This window comes from Bactrocera tryoni, chromosome 4 (assembly GCF_016617805.1).
Source record: "Bactrocera tryoni isolate S06 chromosome 4, CSIRO_BtryS06_freeze2, whole genome shotgun sequence".
Lineage (NCBI taxonomy): Eukaryota > Metazoa > Arthropoda > Insecta > Diptera > Tephritidae > Bactrocera > Bactrocera tryoni.
The window spans coordinates 41,336,281-41,359,209 of NC_052502.1; the positions used below are offsets into that span (position 1 = coordinate 41,336,281).

A 22,929-nucleotide genomic window follows, 5' to 3' on the forward strand; every position below is an offset into this window, starting at 1 on the left:
AGGTTGGTATGACTGTCAGTCACATTTGTGCCAAATGTCACATCAAAATAATCATGAGTGTTTGGTATACGTTTGTCTTTCTGAAGTACATAGAGTGATTTTTACGATGAGTGAAATTATTCTAGAAAGAAGTGCCATTAAATTATGAGTGCGGAATCAAATTTCTGATGCTGAAACATTCAGAATGATGGAAAAGACCTTTGGTTATAATTTTTTGTCGCGAGCAAGTGCTTCTGATTGGTACAAAAGAGGGCAGAAAACGCTGACGACAAACCATGTCAACGACGGCCATTAACATCTACTGATGATCAACACGTCAATAAAATAAAAGAATTGGTGCTTGAGAAATGACGTTTGACAGTCACAAATCTTGCTGACATCAATCGAATATCGAACGGATCAGTGAAAATCATTTTAAAGATCATTTGGGCCTAAGAAAAGTGAAAGCACGATTGGTTCCAAAATCACCCAAATTTTTCAAAAACATCGTCGCGTTAACGCCCGTGAAACAATGTTTTCAGACTACCAGGACATTTCTAAAATGCATTATTATTAGCGATGAGTGTCGGATCTGTGCGTGCGCTCCGAGGTCCTAACATCGATTCGGACTACTACCTTGTTGCGCAGCCAAGATACGCACCCGCCTCTGTGCAGCAAAAAACGCACTTCAACAAACACAAGGAAGGTTCGACGTCGAGGAGCTGCAATCACAACAGACAGCTGAACGATTTTCTACTCTGAGAGCACTCGTCAACAACTCGGTATAAAGGAACTGTGGGACGGCATTTCAAACTCCTTACGTTCAGCTGCAACCGAAACCATTGGTTTTCGGAAAATGCAAAAGAACAGCTGGTATGACGAGGAGTGCCGCGTCGCAGCGGAGAGGAAACAGGCTGCTTACCTCGCAACGTTACGATCGACCACAACACGTGCGGGATTGGAAGCGAGACACATTTGCAGACAGAAAAAGAAAGACGCCGAAATGCCTGAGTATGAAGAGCTTGATAAGCCGGTCGACAGGGTTTACCCCTCGAAAATTCTACGAAAAGATGCGGCGGTTAACAGAAGGTTTCAAGACAGGAGCACACTCTTGTAGAACCTCGAAAGGTGACCTAGTGACCGATGCCAAGAGCATACTAAAATTATGAAAGGAACACTTCTCCAGCCTGCTGAATGGCAGTGAAAGTACAACGCCAGGAGAAGGCGAACCCGATTTCCCAATCGATGACGATAGGTCATGTTGTCCGTATGGACGAAAACACTCCAGTTCTGAAAGTATTCGACGCAGTACCCGAGTTGGCGAAGAATCAAAGAAACTGCTATTAATTTAGACACACTTTTTTCTCTTCGACACTTGACAAGGTGTGAGCAGACCTTTAAGAGCTTAATACATTTAAAAAACCTTCAAATATTTATTGAACTTGGTTAGGAGAAAAAATCGAAAGTGCCATTAACCACGGAAATTGATTGCTCCGCTCGTACGTTAAAATAATCAACTAACCACTAAGACCATTAATGCCGTCAAATAATATTTTATAGTAGAACTGGTGTCTTTTTATAATTTTTATGTATGTACATAAAGAACCACTTACCATACGTTGCGAACGGCGTGATTTAGGCGTGGCTTCTGGCGATGAAAGATCATCTGGTGCCGCCCAGTGCTCGGTAAACTCACTTGCCGAACGCGCTAACGATGGATGACTAACCGATCGGTGGAAAGAGCGTCTATCTTCATCATCGTAGTACTGCATCGGATAAAAAGAACTTGCATCTGAAACGTTGTCTAAGTGATCAGGTCTTCCAAAGTCGACAGTAACTTCAGACATAGAACGGAAATCATTTTGATCCGTGTGATATGAAGTACGTGATGAGCGACGTGAACGTTGCATGTTAAAACTGTTGTCACGCAATGGCATATTTGGATCTTGGCGTATGGTTCGCACAGAGGAACCGCCGTCGCTATCGTACTCGTACAATGTTGGCAAGGAACTGCGTCTGGAGCGCGTGTCCCATGGTTGGGTTTTCTTTGAGCGTTTTGGTGCGCGCATTTCCACATCCGTATCATCATCAGCGGGTGGCGCCAGTATACGTATGATAACATCCCAAGTCTGGGGCTCAAATATACGTTCATAACGAGTATCTTGGCGAATTCGTTCGAAATCTTCACGCACCACAGCTTCTGTCAGCATTGTGCGCAATGATGATTCTGTAGTTATGATCTCTTTCCATTTGGCCTTGTCGTCATAGCTAATGAACCGTGTGAGAGGATGAACACTGGAATGCACGGAACTGGCATCATCGGCCTCGGAGAACTCAGGTTCTTCCAAGACGCGTATTAGCACACCCCAGTTGCGCACAGCCTTATCTTCTGGTGGCATTTCAATGGGTTTCATGTTGCCCACCAACTGTGGACTGGTCAACTCCTTTTTATTGTCATAGATTTGTTGTGGCGGTTCTTTAGGTATTATTGGCAAGCTTAGTTCGGAGCGCTCCATTTTAGGCGTGAGAGTCATGCCAGAAGCACTTGAAATATCCGAGAAGTTCTCCCATCGTTGCTGTTCGCGTTCAGTTGGATAATTACGTATCTTAACATCCCAAGTTGGATCGGGAATGGGCGGTGGCAATGGCTTAGGCTTCGCCTTATATTCGGTAACACGCCGTTTATGACTCTCAATGTCTTCAATGGTCTTCTTTTCAGTAATGGTACGTAAGTATACGTCATCTACAGTGTGTGATGTGACTTGAGGTTTTTTCACAACAATTGGTGGCTCTGGTGGAAGGTAATCTGCCTCGAAGAAATGCGTACTATCCACCATTTCACCAACCGAGTGCATGTCTGGTGCTTCAGATTGCAAATCGGTGACCTCACTAACTGTTGGTGCATCAGTAAAATCTGACCAGGTTTCAGGACGTCCATCGACCATTTCATGATGGGTGCGTGCATATACGGAGAACACAGGCTCTGGTGGTGGTGGTGGTGATGGTTCCGCAGTATGTTTAGGTGCCGGGTGCAGTTCAGGAACATATGTGAACTGAGTATGTACAGTCTCCTCTGGTGGGGGCATTGAATCCATAGTCATAATACTTTCACGGTCTTCGTGTGTCTCCATAATAGTCGATAGATTATTACGATCTGGGCGAAGTGTTGCGACACTTTCAGTGTCTGAGGTAACGGGTGAAGGAGGTGGTGGCGGCGATTTCTTGACGCGTACTTGTACATCGAATTTCGGTGATGAAGATTCCTTAATGGCAATAGGATGACGAGGAACTGAAGTGGCTAACGCATTAGCGGCCTGCACTTCTTGAGTATGTCCATAGTGATCGCTATAAATGCTGGAAGTCTCTTGGACAAATGCACGATTTTCAAAGCTACCAGCTGAGCTAAATGGCAGTGATCTGAAAATAAAACGTTTTAATGAAATTCACCTCTATATGTAGGTTAAAAAGTACCTCGTATCGATTTCTTCGATTTCGGAGTGTGACTCGCTTGGATAGTCCGAAGGTATGAGCGCACCTTCGCTACCCGATGAACTATGTACAGCCGCCAATGGCACCATAGCTCGTGGTATTTTAACACCTTCGAAAGCGCTAATATTACCCATGCTACTACCACTCAATTTGGTGATTTCTGAGCCACTGCCCATGGACATGGGAAGGCGACGCACTACCGGTATTGGGCGACTGCGCAAACAGTAGTATGACACAGCCAAACCAAGTAGCAGTAATGTAAGGAACATAATGGCGCAAATAATTAGGAGAAGCTGTATACCCTTAAGAGGCGGCTGTAAAACGGAACCAGTGGCGATGGGATTCAAGCTGTTCAATCATACCAAAAATAAAGGGTTTAATATTAGTTTTAATATTATTATTAATACTAATATTTAGTTAAAATAAAGCTTGAGGGTGACTTCAGTTAATAAATCTAAAGTACCACAAAGTTCGGGATTTAGGATAAGTAACTTACATAGGTGCTGGTAGAGCTGGTGGCAGTGAAGGTATGGGCGGCGGATAACGGCATACGATTGTAATTATCTCATCACCGTCCATTTCCAAATTGGCATGAAAACGAACAATTATATTGTTGGTAAAGACGCGAGTAGGATTCTAAAATGTATATTTCGAAAAGTTAGCGATAATTTTGCTATATACTTACAAAAGTATTACCTGTATAGTACCACATCCTTTAAGGGGTAGCTCCAGTCTATAACTCAGGGCACCTTTACCATTCACGCGACAAGCGCTGCTACGATCATAATCCGCTTGAATTATGCCGTGGAACGGTTCATTGAACTTCATGTCGACCTGTGATAAGGAATTCGCAATATATTCAATCGTAAAAATATAAGAGTTTATACTCACTTGCATTGAACCGGCGGCACAATTAAGCGCTGCTTTCGTGCGATTCAAAAATATCAATGGACTGATATCATCTAACTTGGTAACCTGAAAAAACAAATTAGTTCAGCTATTTTTAAAGTGTTGAAGCTTATAAGACAGCATTTGCCACTTTATTGTGATTCAATTTCATATGGTATATTACAAAAAAGAATCCCTTATACTTTTTACACGTGTTGAAATTTTCGACAAATACTTTGATTCTGGACTCTTCACAGAGTGAGTCTTGTTAATACTAAACATCATTTCATTGTCTTTCATCTGATCGTTACATAACGTTTAAAGGAGCTCATTGAATTAAGTTCGTGATGTAGTTTGAAAGAGTAAAAATATTTATTCAACACAGAAGGGTTATACCAGTGTGACACTTTCTAAAAATATATATTTTTTTGGTTTTTCGATAGTTCATATTTACAAAAATATACTGTAGAATCAGCAAGGTCGTATTTTGAATAGTTTTTGAATGGCAACGTTACAAAGAGCGACCGCTCGGAGCTATTTCGCAGATACATAGTTGAAACTTTAAACGCGTTTTTCTCGAAACCACATTTTTTACCTAAAAGACGAAATATTTTTTCAGAACTACTTTGTTAATTTTTGATATTTTCCAAAAATCGTAGGTCATTGTATAAGAAATTTAGCTTTAATAACCTTTTTGAATTTAATTGTTTTCTTCTTCGACCGGAATCATGTCAGCAGTTGGGAAACTTTTTTTTTTATAATAGAAGCCATCGCTAAAATTTCCTAAGAAATTGTTCAGAACCGACCGATCAAAATCAAGATGTAGATATGTTTATACCATTTTATGTTCTAAACAATTAAAATGTGAAGGGCGGTATTTCTTCGTTGCAGCCGAATTTTTTTATTTTTTGCTCATGAATGTACGTATATACTATTAAGCTTTTAAGCACATATACATATATCTACTAGAAAACCTAAATAACTTTTAAAAACTTATAAAATGACTTTTACTAAATCAAATCTGTGCTTACAGAATATTCAAAATGACACTCAAATTCTGAGAGAACCTACCTTCCCATCTAAAGTAGCTTCCTCAGGCAGTCCGTTCGTTGTGTAGTTTCCGCTATCTCCTTGCTGTACATAATTCGATTGCGCTTGAACACCATTGAGAAGAACTGTTGTGCTCAGTGCTAACAGCACACACCATAGCAGAGGCGGCCAGCCCATTTTCGATCAATTTGTTTGTAGAAAAAGCGCTTTATATTTTCTCTTACTGTGAGTTTTAATTTTTAACGCCTGCAAATAAAGAACGAAAGGTAACTGTAATGGTTTTGTGGTGCAAATATAGTTGTATATAAAATAGTTATATTAAAAGGTTATGGTAACTATTTACACGTTCTCCACAGTCAAATGAAATAATAATAATCATGCAGTATTTAATATTGTCTTATGTACTATATGTATGCGTATAGCTTGTAAATCTTAATGCATTAATGTTTTTATTGTCATGTAGTTGGAGATAAAATGATAAAAATTGTAAGGGAAAATGACAAGCTGTCGAAATTTGCTTACGTTTTTGGTAATAAAAATAAGCCGTACTTTAAGGTAACAATATGGATGGCAAGAGCCTTCGACACCAAAGACAAATTTTAAATGTTGCTCGGTGAGAAACAAAGGTTTTAAATAACAACATGTACATTTTAATGATTTTGAGATAAAACGAGCTTATTATTCGAACTCTTTATTTTTTATGCTCTTGATCCAATAGCTTTTAATCCATAATATAGTAAAGCTGTTGACTTTTGGTAACTTGGCTGCAAACCAATGCTTTATGTAGTGTTCTTACATATACTTATTGTTAATTTATGCAGTTAGATACATTTATGGATATGTGAATTTGACTGAGTATTATGGTAAGGCACTTTTGAATTACTGGTTTTACTTATTTTGCCAATGTCGCCAGTCGCGACCGTTCTGCCAACTTCCCACTTTTAACTCGGTGTATAAATTGTGGCTGGATCTGTGCACAGCTGCAGCTATTGAAATGAGCGTGCAACAATTACTTTTGATAGCAACTTTATTTTTGCCACAGCTGCACTCAAACGCTTGTGGTCGCAAGCTTTGACACTTTTCTTACTACGTACTTTTGAAAGTATTTCTTGGTATGTGGGTTTCATATTGTTGCTTGGCCATTTCGCGTTCGACCACACTCGTACTCAGGTGCCCAATCATTAGCTCAACAATACTTCAGCTTTAATCTATTTTCTATTGCCGATGAATGTATTTACATACAGTTTATATACATATATGATACATAAAATTGCGTTCTCTGTTCATTTTAAAATATTTATAGCTCAAAAACTAGGTTGAGAGATTGTTGTTGTAGATATTAATCTCAACTTTGCTAAGAATATAGATTCCATATAGTTGATTAATGCTGTATGGAATTTTCGTAGCTTTTTTATTACATACCATCTATGAAAATTCTATAAAGCTTTACTTAAAAAGCCAAATATCTCGAGAAGTATTAATGATAGCAATTTTGACCTCGGACCTTTTTAAAAAATTTTCTACAAGTTTGTCATGTACATTTTTTCTATAGCCCTTCTCATTTACGAGATATATACAAAAAAATGAGAATTTCGTGGAAAAATCAGGTTTAGAGCCCTGTACTACCTCGCCGGTGTGAGTTTCAACTTTGCAATTCTGAGGAATATGTGTTTAAGGTCAAAGCGATGCCATAAAATGCCTCTCAGCTATACAAATTTAAAGATAAAAAAATCACGATTGTCGTGTATTTTCAATGGATAATTTTTACATGCCTTGGTCCAGTACTAAATGTTAATATTAAGGGCTCAAATTTTCGGGGAATTTGTTTAGGGTATTTCCAAGGAAATTTCAATATGGGACTGAAAAAAATGAATAGTTCAAAAAAAAGAACACCCTAATATACAAAATATATGTATATAATATAACCGGTACTCCTATCATACTCTAATATATTAAAACAGTTTATTTTATACATAATACCAGCAAGGTAAACATTTGACATTTATGTCATGATACACAGTAATAACTTCTAAGAGCATACAAATTAATTTCCAAACTTCACGTCTAGTGCTACAAACACGAATCTATAGTTTTATCACATCTGAGCCGCATTTCTCTGAAGCACATTTCATTTTATGATAATGAGTAAAATTTCCATATTTGGAGTTCGAACAATATAGAGAAGACTCTCCCGGCTCTCTAGCTTGCCATGGTATTATTGCTCCATCCCCTTTTGAAACTTCTGATGTAACGTTAGAAGTGAGCAGTTGAGGTAAATGATTCATTACTTTTTGCTTTCCTATGTTAATATCAACGGTATAACACATTCGACTTTTGCGCGACAATTTTTTGCAACCTTCGAAGGATTATCTCAGCAACTGTGCATCAATGAACTTAATTCGATTTTGAACGATGACGCTCCATCAAGGACTAGCATTTATCGATGATATGAGGAATTCCAATACGAATTTCTTGAAGTCCGCTCAAAATCAGTAGTTGTTCCGGAAACTATGCTACAGATAAATCAGCTAAAATAAACTATTTGTAAATAAAACGCAAACTCAAACACTAAGCTCCGTAATATTTAAGAAATAATACTCATAATTCTGCATTTCAGATTTTCTCTTATGCTGAAAGAAAGCCCGTTACTCCGTGGTCCAATCTGAGAACAGTTTATACCATATTCGTACTTTGTGCACTCACTTCTCCGAAGGATATTTGTTACAGATAGTGACTACTAAAGGTAAGAATATTTGTACGTATCCGCCTTGTGAAACACAACTTTTTATGACACAGCAAGAAGTGGGCTCGCAATAACTTGAGTTTATTTGCCTAGATACTAGCTTTGTTTTACGACATAAATTTATAAGAAAACGTGTACATTTGTGCTCATTTTATATAAGCACACGTACCAACTACGTCTAGAAGAAAAAGCTTATCAGCATAACTGCTATTGTAACATGAACTATACTATCTATCTGCACAGACATATGTATGTTGAGCGTGTATGGGTGTGTTCGCCCGAACAACCGGTCAACATGACATGACAACCGTGCTGTAGTTACTTATTTGTAAAATCTGCATCTGCAGCTGCTGTCGACGGTCCGGTACTTTCAGCCTGCAAACATGATAAAATGCCCTTCTTACAGTAGAGCACTACGTGTCCATATGTACGAATGTCTGTAGTTAACGCATAGGTATTTTAAGTTAAGGCACAGCATGAGTTCACTCCGTTCGTAAATTATGGTATATGCATGCTGTCGGTGTTTGGTCTATCACAAGAGCCTGGTGGTTCTGGGCACAAATTGCCAACTTCGTTGGACATTTACGCTTCGACATAATTCACTTTGACCGCATTCTACTATGCGCACAAACGTGTGTATATGAAAACGGATTGTAGTAACTTTGTCTATCTTTCTAGGCTAAGTGCTATACTTGCAAACACACTGTTAAATATACATACCTACTGCAGTATATACACTAATATTAGCGGCACTTTAGATAGGAATGGCATATTTTACATGTAGATGTCCACAATTATTGGTGTTTTAGGTTGTGAAATGACCAGCGAACAACCATTCTAAATACTAAGTCGACAGCCAACCCGTGTTCGCAGTAGTGATTTGAAGCTTGTAACACGCAGACGTTGATCAAAAGGTAAAGCTATTCCAAATGTCTACTCTCGGCTATAACAGCTGAAGAAGAAGAAGAAGTCACCACATATAAAGTCACGTTTTTTGGAATAAATCATTAGCAGTGCTTTTAGGAGAGAGGAACCAGAGGCATTTGAAGTAGGTCAATTTTATGAGCAGCTTGAACTGGGCTAAATGGTGGCAATTAACTAAGAACTTTTACATTTTTATCTATCCTAAATAGGCAGTTAATAATACAGTTGATTGGTTGGTTGGTTGAAAAGGGAAGCGCATGAGTGGCAGATAACAGGCAGCGGGTGGTAACCAAATCAAGCCTTATCCAGCAAATCAATTGATTTGGAGAAAAACGCGATAGTTTTCCACGTCAGCTGCCCAGTGTCTCTTAAGTTAGAGCATTGGTCTCATCCGGCTGAAGGAGTTCCACCTCGAAGTATACTTCGTGCTTGACCTGCAGTCCGCCGAATCCACTTTTTCCATTTTCTGCAGGTGGTACATTAAGGGTTGGTGTCCTGTGATAACTACTACAATGTTACTAAGCTTCATTTTGCCTAGAAGTCGGAGCTTGTGGTCTGTCCCGCACTACTCCAATGTTATTTTGTGGTATGCTCTATGTTGCTTGTTTCGAAGACCTGAGGTATTGATGTAGGGTATATACGTATTGCCTTAAAAAACCTTTAAAGGAGCTGAATGGTCTGAAGAAGAAGAACGTTTAAGGAAATTATGTCTCTACCTAATCCAATAATACTTTGTATTGGTGCTTTCAATAGCCTTAATTACCGTTTGGCTATTCACTAAAATGTTTTTGGTGCGTAAGAGCTGAAGCCCACATGGCACTTTCTTTCATGCCCACAATTTCGCACAGAAATACTGAATTGTAGTCACTTAGTTTGAAGCTGCACTCTGCGTATGGATCACTACAGAGTAACCCGCTCGTATTCCTGTTTTACTCTTTGATCCGTCAGTGAATATGTAAATTTCGCCGTGAGAGCCGTCAATTGCAGAACCATTGGTCCAATCTTCTCTACTGAGAAATGAAAACAATTTTCAGTTTAGCATGAGTTTATTACGAAGGCCGAGTATGATATCGTGCGGCAGTAACACCGATGCTGGCTCCAATGGCTTAAAATCATGAGACTGTTGGCCATTGGCATTGCCTCATACATCACTTCTGTGAATATTGGTTATCGAGAAAAATTTCTAGAACCTTTGTTGAGGTAGTTTTCAGATCCATGGTAGAAAGAAAAAGCGAATACATAAATCAAGAAAATAGTAAATAAATTCCTCAGGTAAAGATATTTCAAAATAATATATTTTGCTAAATTGGTAGTACTGTCCTTAACTACTATACCAAATATGAACGCGATCTGTAAACCAGTTTGTTTATAACCGGTGCTTAACACCTCAGTAGTGGGTTGCGACTTTTGCAATGGATAAAATTATAATGTTATATAGGTATATAAATTAGGGTTTTTTTTGAACAATTCATTTTTTTCAATCCCCTTATGAAATTTCCTTGGAAATACCCTAAAAAAAATTCCCTTAAAATTTGAGCCTTTAATATTAACATTAAGGATTATCCATTGAAAATACATGAAAATCGTAAATTATCTTTAAACTTTTATAGCTCAGAGGCATATGGCATGGCTTTGACTTTAGACACAAATTACTCAGAATTGAACACTCCACAAAAGTGTCCATTGCGACAAAGTCAAAACTCACACCGGCGAGGTAGTACGGGACTCTAAACCAGATTTTTTGACGAAAATTCCATTTTTTTGTATATATTTCTTAAATGACAAGAGCTATAGAAAAATGATGATTAAATGACGAACTACTAGAAAATTTTATTTGCTACAAAAAATGTCTGAGTGCAGAATTGCTATCATTAATAATTTTCGAGATATTCGGATTTTTAAGTAAGGCTATAATGATAGTACATACAGAATGAGTTTTATATAAGTATGTACGGGATCACTATTATGCATTCAATAAAATGCATTTATGCGAAGACAATATGGAATTTTTTCTACAAACATTATTTATCTTTTCCGTAACATAGCACAAAGTATGTATAGAATGTAAATGCGAGAAAATAAATGAACTATTTTTATTGCGGTAAATAAATTTGGCTTTTAGCAGCTAATAATCCTTAATTTGCGACTCGCTCAACTTGGCCACGATTCGTTAGAAGCATTTTCCATATTTTTGCTGCTGCCAAAGTCAATCTGCAAAGAGTCAAGACTTTCGGCGCGGTCAACAATACGGATGCCAGCGTTGCCAATGGCACATTATTTGCATTTTTTTCTTCATTTTACCAATAAGAATGGAATAGCTTGCTGTAAAACTTTGATTTTATATTGTTGTGATTGGCTTAGCCTTCTTATATATCCCCATTTTTTGCCTATTATTGTTTCGTCGTGAGTGGTTTTAGTGGTTTTCCGGCAGTGCACGCGCCAGAATAGCCTCAATTCCAAGCTTGACAAGCGCTTATATCAGCGCCAGTATTATTTCTATTTAGTTTCTTTTGTTCTTCGCCTTTTCTTTTATACTATCGCTTATATTTTAATGTTATTTCTACCGCTGCCTAATGACGCTGTAGCAATTTGCTTGCTTAAAGCCAGCTATAACTGACGAAAATTGACTGGTTTTGGTCGAGTCGAAAAGTGGCCTTCACTACCAACCGCCGCTTTAGTTGTGGCCTGCTTTGCCTTGCTTTAGCAAATGTTCATCGCTTTTAACGTTTTCTCTCCACATACATTCACATTTAAATCCATTTGTGCCCACAATTGACTTTACATTCGTTTTACTATCGACTTTCCTCTTTGGCTCTTACTTATTACTGCATTACACTCAATTTACTTTTCACCTTTTCTGTTTTGATTACATCATAAGATGAACGATTAAAGCGGTAATTTCTTTAATTCCCTCGGAAACTACTATAGCTAGTGGTATGACCATTGTCGCAAAGTAAACTGCTTTCAAAACATAAATGTATATTATACAAACAAGAGTTCATCTGCACATAACACTCTGACTTCTCAACTATTTTGAACTCTGTGTACACTTTGCTCAGTGCCTTCCAGCCTAGCGCAGAGTTTCTATCATTTTGTCAATGAAACCGTCTATAGCTCTAGAATGCGACAACAGTTTGTGGAATATTAGCAGTCACGTTCGTACGCAGACACAGGTACCCAGTCGTTTTAAGAGTTCATGCTCCAATGCAGCGCAATAAATTGTATGTTTGTGTTTGCCACCGTAACACTTGAGGTCTATAAACATGTGTTTAAATTTGGTGATACGCTCACGCAATGACATTGGTGATAATTACCAACTCACATGGCTATATGTTGAAGAATGTTGACCCCTTTGTACTCGGTTACGGTTGTTCACCAACGGTGTTAAATTACTGAAGATGGCAGCAATTTAACCATAGACTAGGGATGTAATTAATGTTAGTATTGTGAATTGTTTGCCGAGTAATGTTGTTTCTAGAAAGGTCATATGTCAAAAATAAGGCAGAGAGCACATACATATTACTTGTACGGATGATTATAAAACATATTTATTAATTTATACTCTAAAATTATCTAAATGAAGATTAGCTTTTTTGCCTACCGTTTTAAAGGAATTGGAATATTTTTTGAGATTAAATATTTTTTCCACAAACCATCAATGATGTTTGAAAAGCACTCTTATAAAGGGACGTCTTTTCAACAGCAACCATTGGAATTTCTACCAATGACTAAGACGGTTTTTTTTTTCAAATTTGTTAATATTGTGTTCGCTTGGCCCCGCAGGTACTTGAAGGTCTCACAGTAACTCTAGTTTAGTGCCATCAGATAATTAAGCGCATTGCTGAAAGCGGCAAGCGTAGCTTCATCCCATCTTCCATGCCACTTGACTTGCTCTCCGCATGCCATTTGTATGTGTGTAAATATACATTTACGGCTGAGTGTCATTAACAATAGTAGAACTAAAAAATCATGAGCTAAGAGTAAACCGAAAAGTGAGTGCAGCTTGTGCAGCAAGCATTCTGTTTTGTAGTACCACAGTCGTAGAAACATCCAAATTGACACTTTCATATTGTAGGACACAAAGGCATTCAGAGTGTTCAACGTCTTTTCTTGTTGACATTGTTAAAGCCACGCTTATAATGGGTACTTAATGCTTGTTCCAATTTGTTTATACAATTGTTGGTAAATGATTGTTGTGATAACCATGTAATGAGTTGTGGTCGTCATTACTCTTTTAAAGGCACGAACAAATCAAAAGATCGCTATTAAGTTTTTGTTTTTGATTCTCTTCAATTCTGTTGCATTTGGCGTCTGCTTATTTGACCCTCTTTAGGAGCACCTTTGATGAATATCATATTGCTACCCAAAAGTTTTTATATATGTATTTTGGCTTTTCTCTTTTGGTGTATTGTCTTCTTTCACCAAGTTTCACTTATATAAAACAGTATTTTGTTCAATTTGTGTTGTGTTTTGATCTATCCAGCAGAATGGGAGACATCTTGATACTCTTACGTAGAAAGCTGCCACAACAAGTTAAATGAAATTAACTTTGAGGTTATGTTTTCTTGGTAAATCGTCTTTTAAATTTAGTACGAGTATGCCATCAGATAGACAAATGGAAGTAAGGCGAAATTCGCAAGAGAAATTGCGAATAAAATTCTTGAGACTAGCGTACAAAGATATATACATTATCTTGTATAAAATAGAATACTTATATATTACAAGAAGCAAGCTCTCCAAAGTGAATGTTAAAATAATTATTATAAGGAAAGTCAAATTTTCAGGTTTCATTCAAAATATAATACTCAATAGAATAATCCTAAAAACTACCCTCGATTCAATCTAAAAGATACTCACAAGCCATAATATTCTTAAATTCGCTTAACTTTTTATGCTCTGAGGATGCTATGCTTCGATTCCCCTAATGTGGTTAACAGGCATAAATGACCAAGCTGCACTAAGATATATCAATTTGTGATCAATTTATCTGTCACATAACTTGATACATCTACGAGAGCACAGTGCAGTAAGTTATCGGATTATATGAAAAATTATTTCCAGAGCAAGAACAGTTATATTACTCGTATGTTTAGTGCGCGCTAATTTGGAGCTTTATTACTTGCCTTCGGCATAAGTCTGTAAGTTATTAACGATAAGCATTTTTTAAACATGTAGATATATTGGAAGAGCAATTTTTAACTTTTATTTGCAACTGTTAGTGCCCTCTTTCAACAATTCAGTGAATGTTGCAACCAAGTCGCATGGTACTGACATCATCATGCCAAATTAGCATTTAGCCGACGGAAAAAATGTTTTAAAATACTGAGCAAAACAAAAATGATTAATCATTATTTCTCGTATCGCTCTAAGTCTCGCCTGCCTGCGCTGTCACCATGCATATCCAAACAGCAGTTCATTCCGCCTATAAGCTGCTGCTTCTCACATGCTGTATTCATGTGCTTCTGACGTGTGTCAAACTGTCTGACTCTCTGATTATTAGCCGTACTGATTTTGGCACAAACAAATGGTTTCAAGCTTAAAGCCGAAGTAGAATTTTAAGTAACAACCTCGTATACATATACATAAGTGATGAAGAACGCAACAACGCTAAAGCTAAAAAGTATTAACTTAAAGGAGCAATGATGTTGCCACATAAAACTGAGTGTTGGCGTTGATTGCCGTAATTAGTGGTCCACCGCTGGTTATCGGGCACACGGCCATTTGTGTGTTTTGACAGTACTGAAAACGAATTCTTACATCAGTCACTCTGATTAATTCCAAGTTTGTAGGCATGCGCTTTGTACCGCCGACACGTGGTATGTACTAGCTTCAAAAACAAAAGACCACGAAAGACAATGAAAACTGAAGAGTTGAGGATGCTTGAAGTTTTAAATAGTTTTTTTGTGTTAATTATACCACTTCTTCAATCTGAAGCATTCCAACATGTTCTTAAATACACGCACAAAAAATTATAGCATAACAACAAAATTTATAAAAATTTCTCATTAGAAATATCAAGCTGAAAAATGCTTATAGATTTGTAAATTAGCCCTAATACTAATAGAAAATGCATGAACAAAGCTAATGTGTTTGTATAGCCACGTTAAAACAAAAAAATCGTTCATCTTTAATACCTCTTTGTTTATAAAAATATATACTTCGCTTTATATACAATGTATGTATTTAAAGAAATCAATACTTTGGAAACAAAAATATCTGATAGTTGAGAAGCGAAGAAGACATACATATGTATATGATAACATTATGTATTTCTATCATTTATTTAATTTTACATAAGCATATATTATATTTTTGCAAAACAATCTTCTCAATTTCCGCTGACTTAACTCACCACTGAGAATCACAATACTTATATGTGCTAAATACATACTACATATGTATGTACCATATATGTGTCTGTATTTACATACACAACAAAAGAAATGGCGGTTGGTGTACCTGTATATTGTATTAGTTCTCTGAAATGTAGACCAAATAAATTTTGGAAGAAAAGGTCAATGTACCTGCAAGAAATTGAGCACAAAGCCACGGTATAATCGGTTTGGCAGCTGAAGCGGACAAGAAGTCAATATATCATTAACATAAAAATGAGTGAGTCAAATACACGAAAATTTATATTAAGGAACACATACTTAAAAAATTTACTAAATTTTACAACATTCTATAATAGAAGTAACAGATTTTGAATGGCACACTTTTGGATAACATACTCTTAAATATATCCATACCACCGCAAGATATCTGTTTCTATCTACATCATGTAGTTGTTAGTGGGACCGCAATTAAGTTTCTTCATCCCTCATCAGTTTTGCGAAATAAAAAAAAACAGTGGCTTCACAGTTCTACAAGTAGCTAGGCATCTGACAATTAAGTTGTTAGCGCTTCAGTTCGCAGAGCACTATTAAGATGTATAGATACATACATATATGTGGAATGACTTGCTTTACACGAAACTCGATTGCTTTGAAGAGATGTTCCGTCAACGAATTCTTTCCGTTCGCAAAATTTCTTACTCATAAATCATTCTACCAATCTAGTTATAATTAGTCATATAAATATAATGTGTCATTATTTATGGTGAGATATATCTAAGGCAAAATCATAATCTGCTTCTATATAATATGTTTAAACAAAAACAAGCATTAAAAATCTTCGGTAAAGCAACGTGTTCATTATTGTTTGGTTTCTTCAACATAAAATATACTCTTCAAATAAGAAATTTAAAGAAAAATCAAATTAATTTTATGATGTCCAATTCACGTTATTCTTGATATATGTACATACATATGTCTTCCACGATATTGTTGTTTGGTCGACTGAAACATGTGAAAAAGGAAATCGTGGAAAAACGGCCCAATTGAAAGTTGAAGAAATTTATGTTTCCTCAAAGATTCAGTAACTACACATATCCTTATTCTCACAAATACTATAAAAATGGCATAAAAAGGTTGGAAGTTCGCCAAGATCGATATTGGTCTCGATGTCGACTGTGTTAAATTACATTTTTTGATCATCCATCCATCGTTTGGCTGGTAGACTAAGGGTGCCTGTAGAGTGAAAGCTCAAAACTGAGTATTGCGCAAAGCTGACGAATGCGTGAAATAACCTTCGAAGCGCTTTTCGGCACTGACTCGCGTGTTGCATAGCTCATTAGTATGTTGATCTCAAGTTCTGCATACAAAGAATTACGATGAATTTGGTAGAGCAATATTTAAAATACCCGCTCTTAATATATTTAAGATCAAATTTATGACTCCAATTTCTTGATCTGTCGGGAAGTAGTAAATAAACGGATTTTGTAATTTTTGTTTTAGGCACAAAATATTTTGCCCTCGGCTCGGCTTTGAGCATCCACTAACTTCACTTCTTAGCCGTAGTCGGCCGTAGGCCTCATTAGGAACTTGAAAACTCCTTTATCATAAACATATTTTAAGATATGTAATATATTGCTAATATTTTCTATGTTTTGTTTACAAAAAATGCTTCAAACGCAATTTATGCCCATCGCACCGTTGGAATCACTTGCATTTGTAAACAGTGAAAGCGGTTTATGCGTTATTGAACTAATATGACTTTAGCACGTAAGCGCCTAACGGTTATACCGTCTGACCACTTGAGACCGTTGCATTTTGCTTTTACTTGCACTTTAAGCAGCACGAAAGTTGTTATGTCAGCTGGCAGGTTTCCTTATATTAATTGCACTCTGATGCACAAATGTGAGCGTGAAAGCCGTATGTGGCAGGCGCAAATACTAACCGTATATATGTACATATGTATAAAGTCGTCTGCAAAAGTGTGCTTAGAAATCTGCAATTACTGGTTTAACCACTTTATTCATAAAGTTAAATATATAGTATACCTTACAATCGCCATGATATTCATGATGCATGATGCATTTAGATATATATAAACTTGTTTAAAGCAGATTAAGAGCGCTTGACGTAAATATTCTAGGTTTAATGTGAACATTCTACTAAAATAGTATCCGGATATCTGAGGGCAAATAGAAATATTATTCTTGAAAACACCACACACTATAAACTTTTATTTCTAAAGATATGGAAGTTGGAAAAGTGGAGCGTCTTAAGAGTTGTTGTACACAAACTTAAACCTTTGTCTTTATAAATTAAGAAATTGAATAAGTCAGACATAATACAATAAACATGACGACGGAGCTATGGGTGGGAGGAAGCCGTTGGAGAAGAGGGGCAGTGAGCTTCTGTGCGGATGGGTCAAAGCTTGCGGGGAATGTTAGTGGAGAGGTCTATTGTCAGGAGCTCTCTATCAACTCCATCTTTAGACTTCCTGACTATGGCGGTGTCTTATAAACCGTATCGCTGGAAATTGTAAAACTGATGAGCTAGCAAGGAAAGGCACCTTAGATCCGCTATCGGTAGAATGGGAGTCGTTGCTACCGTATCCTCTTGTGTTCTGCTACTAGATAGCTGGGCTTCGCGAAAACTAGGCCTACGCTGAGCCAACACCGGTCGCAGAAGATCTAGTGACATTTTTGCCTTCAGTAAAGCTAGCCTCTTCTTAGTTGTGGGGTTTTTACCAGGCCATTGCCTCATTGGCGTCCATGCTGTAAGGTTGGTAATCTTACCAGACGCCATTTGTAGAAGCTTTATGGAAGAAAATGAAGTGAAAACAACTCAGCACATCCTGTTGAGGCTTAAACACTTGGAAGCGCATACCTTCAGATATCCCACCGAACTGGCGGGAGTTGAAATTAAACGCCTATTGACGTATGTAGGTATTGGCTATTATGTATTTTGTTAATTTATAAGTTCGAACACAGGAGTTCTTCTTTTCTATGGTTCCACAAAGGACCATAACCGTACCAACGTAAACATAAAGCACCCAGTTTAGGTTGATCACAATCACGATCAGTAACGTCAGAAAACATCACGGAAGTTCATAAACTTCATTAAATGAAATTGTGTGATTTAGTTGAAAAGTCAAAGGAACGCAATGGTAAAAATATCCAAAAATCACTTTCAAATGAAAAAGATTTGCACGATAGGGTTACCGCGTATTTTGAAACTCGATCGAAATAAACAAAAGTGTTCGACTCTCAGAAGACAATCTGACCTTTACTAAGCGCAATTAGTACGACTTATGTACCTTTTTGTGGCAATAGAGACAACATTACACACCTGAGTTCAATCGGCAGCCTGCAGAATAGCTGTTTCCCTGTAAAAGACGCCCAAACCGCCGCCAAACAATGTTATTGTGCGTTAATGGATCACTTGGACGTCAAGACCAAAGTTAGGCCAAATGGTTAGACCAAAGGCATTTTAGTCCATATAGTATATTTTCCCGAACTTCGCACTTTTTTGCTTGTTGTTGCATTGCATTATGTTGTAAATTAATATGTCAATCTTGTTGAATTAGCTTAGATTCACTAGTTGTTATCGAAGGGAATATTAGTTTCGTTAATACATATTTACATAAATATGTATGTACATATCGTTTCTAAGTTATGGAGTTACGTATACCGATACCGCTTGACAATAAGACCATTTTAAAATAAGGGAATCAAACCACAAGTTTCTCGAACCTGAGCTACTCTCCTATCTACTTATTAATATGTGTTCGAACACCTTTGATTCAGTAAATAGTGATTATTTGTCTAAACGTAAGCAGCTTTATATGGAATTGCGTGGTGACACACCTTGTTTCAGATAATGACGAATTCTTGTTGAGCAAGCCTAAAAAATATACGCGCTGCCCAGGGCTATTAATGTTAGGCATTCATATTTCTTTATACATATAAACTCAAATCTTGACTTTCAAACTGCAAAAAATACAAGACTCACAGCACTGCGTATGTGCTTGCATATATTACATATAGAAAATATTATATATTAAATATATGTATGTATGTATAGAATTCAATATGCAAACGTATGTACATATGTATAATTTTATGAGATTTATTCACATACGCTTTATGGTGACTAATCCAAATAAAAGCCGATTTGCGTTCATGAGGAAATTTTACCGCTTTGACGCTACGCCTGGCGGTTCTTACCTGAAAAAAACGAGAAGAGAATAAACACTACGTGAGTGAATTTACAAAGATGTGTAATCGAGGCTTCGTATATTCAAAATACAATACATATGTACATTTTTACATCACTTTACTTGTGTAAAAACTATAAAATAAAAATATAAAAATTGACGTTTGTCATAGGCGATTATTGCAATTTACTATTACTGGTCAGACAAAAATGTAAAATGTCTACTTAAAGCTCTATTGCTATAGAAATAATGACACTTTTTGATTCTTGGAAGAAATAACTTGTGTGGCATCTTTTAAAATATATGTATGATGAGTAATCACTTCACTATTTTTAATGCTGAAAAATGTTTGCGACAAATTGAAATTGCAAAAGATTTTGATCGATTTACGGAAATGATTTGGATTTGGTGATAATTGGTATATTATCACCTTTATCGAATTATTAATTTTTCACTGCTAATTTTGTTTTGAATATGATAACTTTATGTAAAAACACATGTATATATTTAAATCAAAACATAAATGTATACTTCTCATTTATTTTTAACTTGTCACAATTTGCTAGTTGGTAACTGGTTTTTCACGAATTTATACCTTAAACTCGTTTAAATAGCCATCTTTAACAGTTAGACGAGATACGTTCATATTTATTCATAATATAATATATTTATATAACTATATATAATCTAATTATCGATAATCGTATATTCCGCCAATAAAATATTTTGCAAATGCGATTTGAAGTGAATTTACAGCTGTTGAAATTCGCAAAAGTAAATAATCAAGTTTTTTATCGCCCAGATAGGTGAGAAAATATAAATATGGTACACGTATCCACAACTTGCTTTAATGATGCGTGATGCACGTCACAAGTGAGAAAAATATGACTACATACATATGTATTTATCGCATTTGAGGCACTTCAAGGTCAGAGAGTCAAGCACTCAGCAGTAAAGAAGTGCAATTTTATTTTTCCTTCAAAAACCCGTTTGTCTTTAGTAATGTAAATAATATAACTGTACTAAGCATATAAAACAATAAATATTTCATATAAAGCAGAGGCCATATAAGCCTCTTTTTTTAATGAAGGAAAATCTATAGCGTCGATACGCGTACATATTATTCAACAAATTTAAAAGTAAATTAATTAGAAATAATCCAAAATTTGATTCAACTTCAAAAATTGGTGGAATTTTTTATCTAAGCATGTTCTCTCGTGTAGAATTTATGGATGTCGAAGTCTTTTGTCTAACTTTTATCCCAGGCCAATCATCCGATACCGCACAGTAATACAGCTGTAGAGCAATAGCGCTGTGTTATCATGTGCGAGATAGACAATTAAAATAATTTCACGCGGTACCCAAAAAGTTCAGCTAAACCCTTACCGGCCCACTTTACCGAATAACAGTGATTCCGAGCATTTTTGACTTCCGGTACAAACTTGTCCTTATACCGTTTGATCTATGGCCGATTGACCTTTGAAAGTCGAAAACTTTGTTTGTCATTTTTCACATTTTACAATAAGAACAACGATTGGTCAAAACTTTTAATATCTCCCTATATTTCATGCAGATATTTCGATATGGCATTAAGTGAAATTTATACTTGCCTAATACTAGGGGATCAGGCCACGCGTTGCTGTGGTATACATTTTATGCTATAATTCATATAATAAACTATTCAATACAGTGAAAATTTTATTTACGAATAAAGGCGAAAACGGTTTTGTCGGTATAAGAATCCAAGGAATTGTATTTGATTTTTAATTTTGAATACGTTCATGCAAATAAATTTCATTGAAAAAATAAGGAATTTAAGGCTGCTTTCTCAGTGTCTGGTTACCAGCGTTTCTGTCCAGTTAATAGAGTTGTCCACTTAAAGGGGCGTCCGTTTAAGAGAGCTTTTACTGTATTCTTTATTTATGAATCGTTTTAACTATCCTACCTTCTAAGTTGGTGCGAACTGAACAGAGTGTGCTAAATTTTACTAAAATCGGTTCAATAGTTTAGGAGCCCAACGCAGGCAAACAACGTGACACGGCCTTTTTATACAAGTACATAAAGATATGAAGCAGGGAAAATCCATAAGGTTCTTAAAAATTCCAATTTTTATATTAATTCCATCTCTTTCATGCCAAATTGCAAAAAACCCATTAAAGATTTTTAAGAAAAAAAATGCTATTATAGAACCTTAGTCTGTTAAAGTACAATTTATATGTAAGATGGTTATATTTCAACTTTAGTACAATATAAAAAAAATTTAATAATTGGTAAAATGATGATTTCACTAAGTAATCGAGGCATTTCTCAATTTAAAAAATTATGTGCCTCAATCGTCGTCAAAACCTTTTCTATTATATTTATTTCTCACTACGCAATTTTTCTCACATTCTAACCCGACGCAGGCGAAAAATCAAATGATACAACCAACAAGTGAACAGCCAATTGTACAGACTTTGAATTGTATAAGATAGTTGCTTTTTTGTAATGCAAGGGCGGAAATTCCAGAGGAATTGCACAACGTGCAGTATACCTTACATACCAGCTGTCGGAGCGCAGCCGAATAGTTTTGTGAATTCTGCGTGGTCGGAACTAGTGTAACTCCGAGAGGAGGCTGCTGGCGTTGGTAAAACAATATGTGTTACATACTCGAACATAAGTACATACATACATATGTACGTATATTGCTTTGCTCTGGGGCGGAAGGTGCGTTGGTTGCATTATTAAGTTGGTTTTCCAACCAGATTTGTTGGTTGATAGGTTAGTCGGTGTGCAGCGTTGCATGTGAGGCGCAATGCCAACAGCAGGAAATTGTTGGCGTGTTGCGGCTAAACAATAAATGACGCGATGCTGTCTCGTGTACATATGTATGAACATGTGTTCATACAAGTACACTCGTACAACCAAAGCATTGGCGGCAGTATAACGCTTGCATGCGAATAAATGCGTCGGCCCATAATATCTGTGGGTAAATCAGCAAAATTATGCCCATACGAACTACCTTTGTCTATTGTCGGATGAATAGACAGGCCGCTAGACAGACAAGTCTTCCGATAACAAGCTGTCCGCCAGCGAGCAGACACAACAATTTTCAGATAAATATTTAAGTTGAAAAATATTTAAGTTGAAAAGGGGAGATTCGGAATACTTTTGTAAAGAAAGCAAATGCGTGGCCCTTTCCTTGAAAGGAGTAAGAATGAGAATCGCACGCAGACTTACATTCCTGTATACAACTATTTATTGGAAACAAAAGCGGCAGTTTTTAGTAAGTAATGTAAGGATAAAGAGTATTAAAAACCGTCGATGTGAAA

At 36.5% G+C, this 22,929-nt stretch overlaps 1 protein-coding gene across 4 annotated transcripts in view; it reads right to left on the reverse strand.

The window, feature by feature from the left end:
- LOC120774401 overlaps positions 1-22,929 on the reverse strand; it is a 40,700-nt gene that overhangs the window by 3,549 nt on the left and 14,222 nt on the right. For 3 of the 4 annotated variants that reach the window (XM_040104023.1, XM_040104022.1, XM_040104020.1), the window contains exons 3-8: positions 5,428-5,652; positions 4,360-4,443; positions 4,165-4,302; positions 3,965-4,104; positions 3,451-3,816; positions 1,593-3,396 (exon numbers count right to left, since the gene is read on the reverse strand). In XM_040104023.1, the coding sequence (XP_039959957.1) occupies positions 1,593-3,396; positions 3,451-3,816; positions 3,965-4,104; positions 4,165-4,302; positions 4,360-4,443; positions 5,428-5,583 (2,688 nt within the window). In that variant the 5' untranslated portion in view covers positions 5,584-5,652. Of the gene's footprint in view, positions 1-1,592; positions 3,397-3,450; positions 3,817-3,964; positions 4,105-4,164; positions 4,303-4,359; positions 4,444-5,427; positions 5,653-19,542; positions 19,629-22,929 lie in introns of all 4 variants that reach the window. The other variant, XM_040104021.1, reaches the window with a different exon arrangement.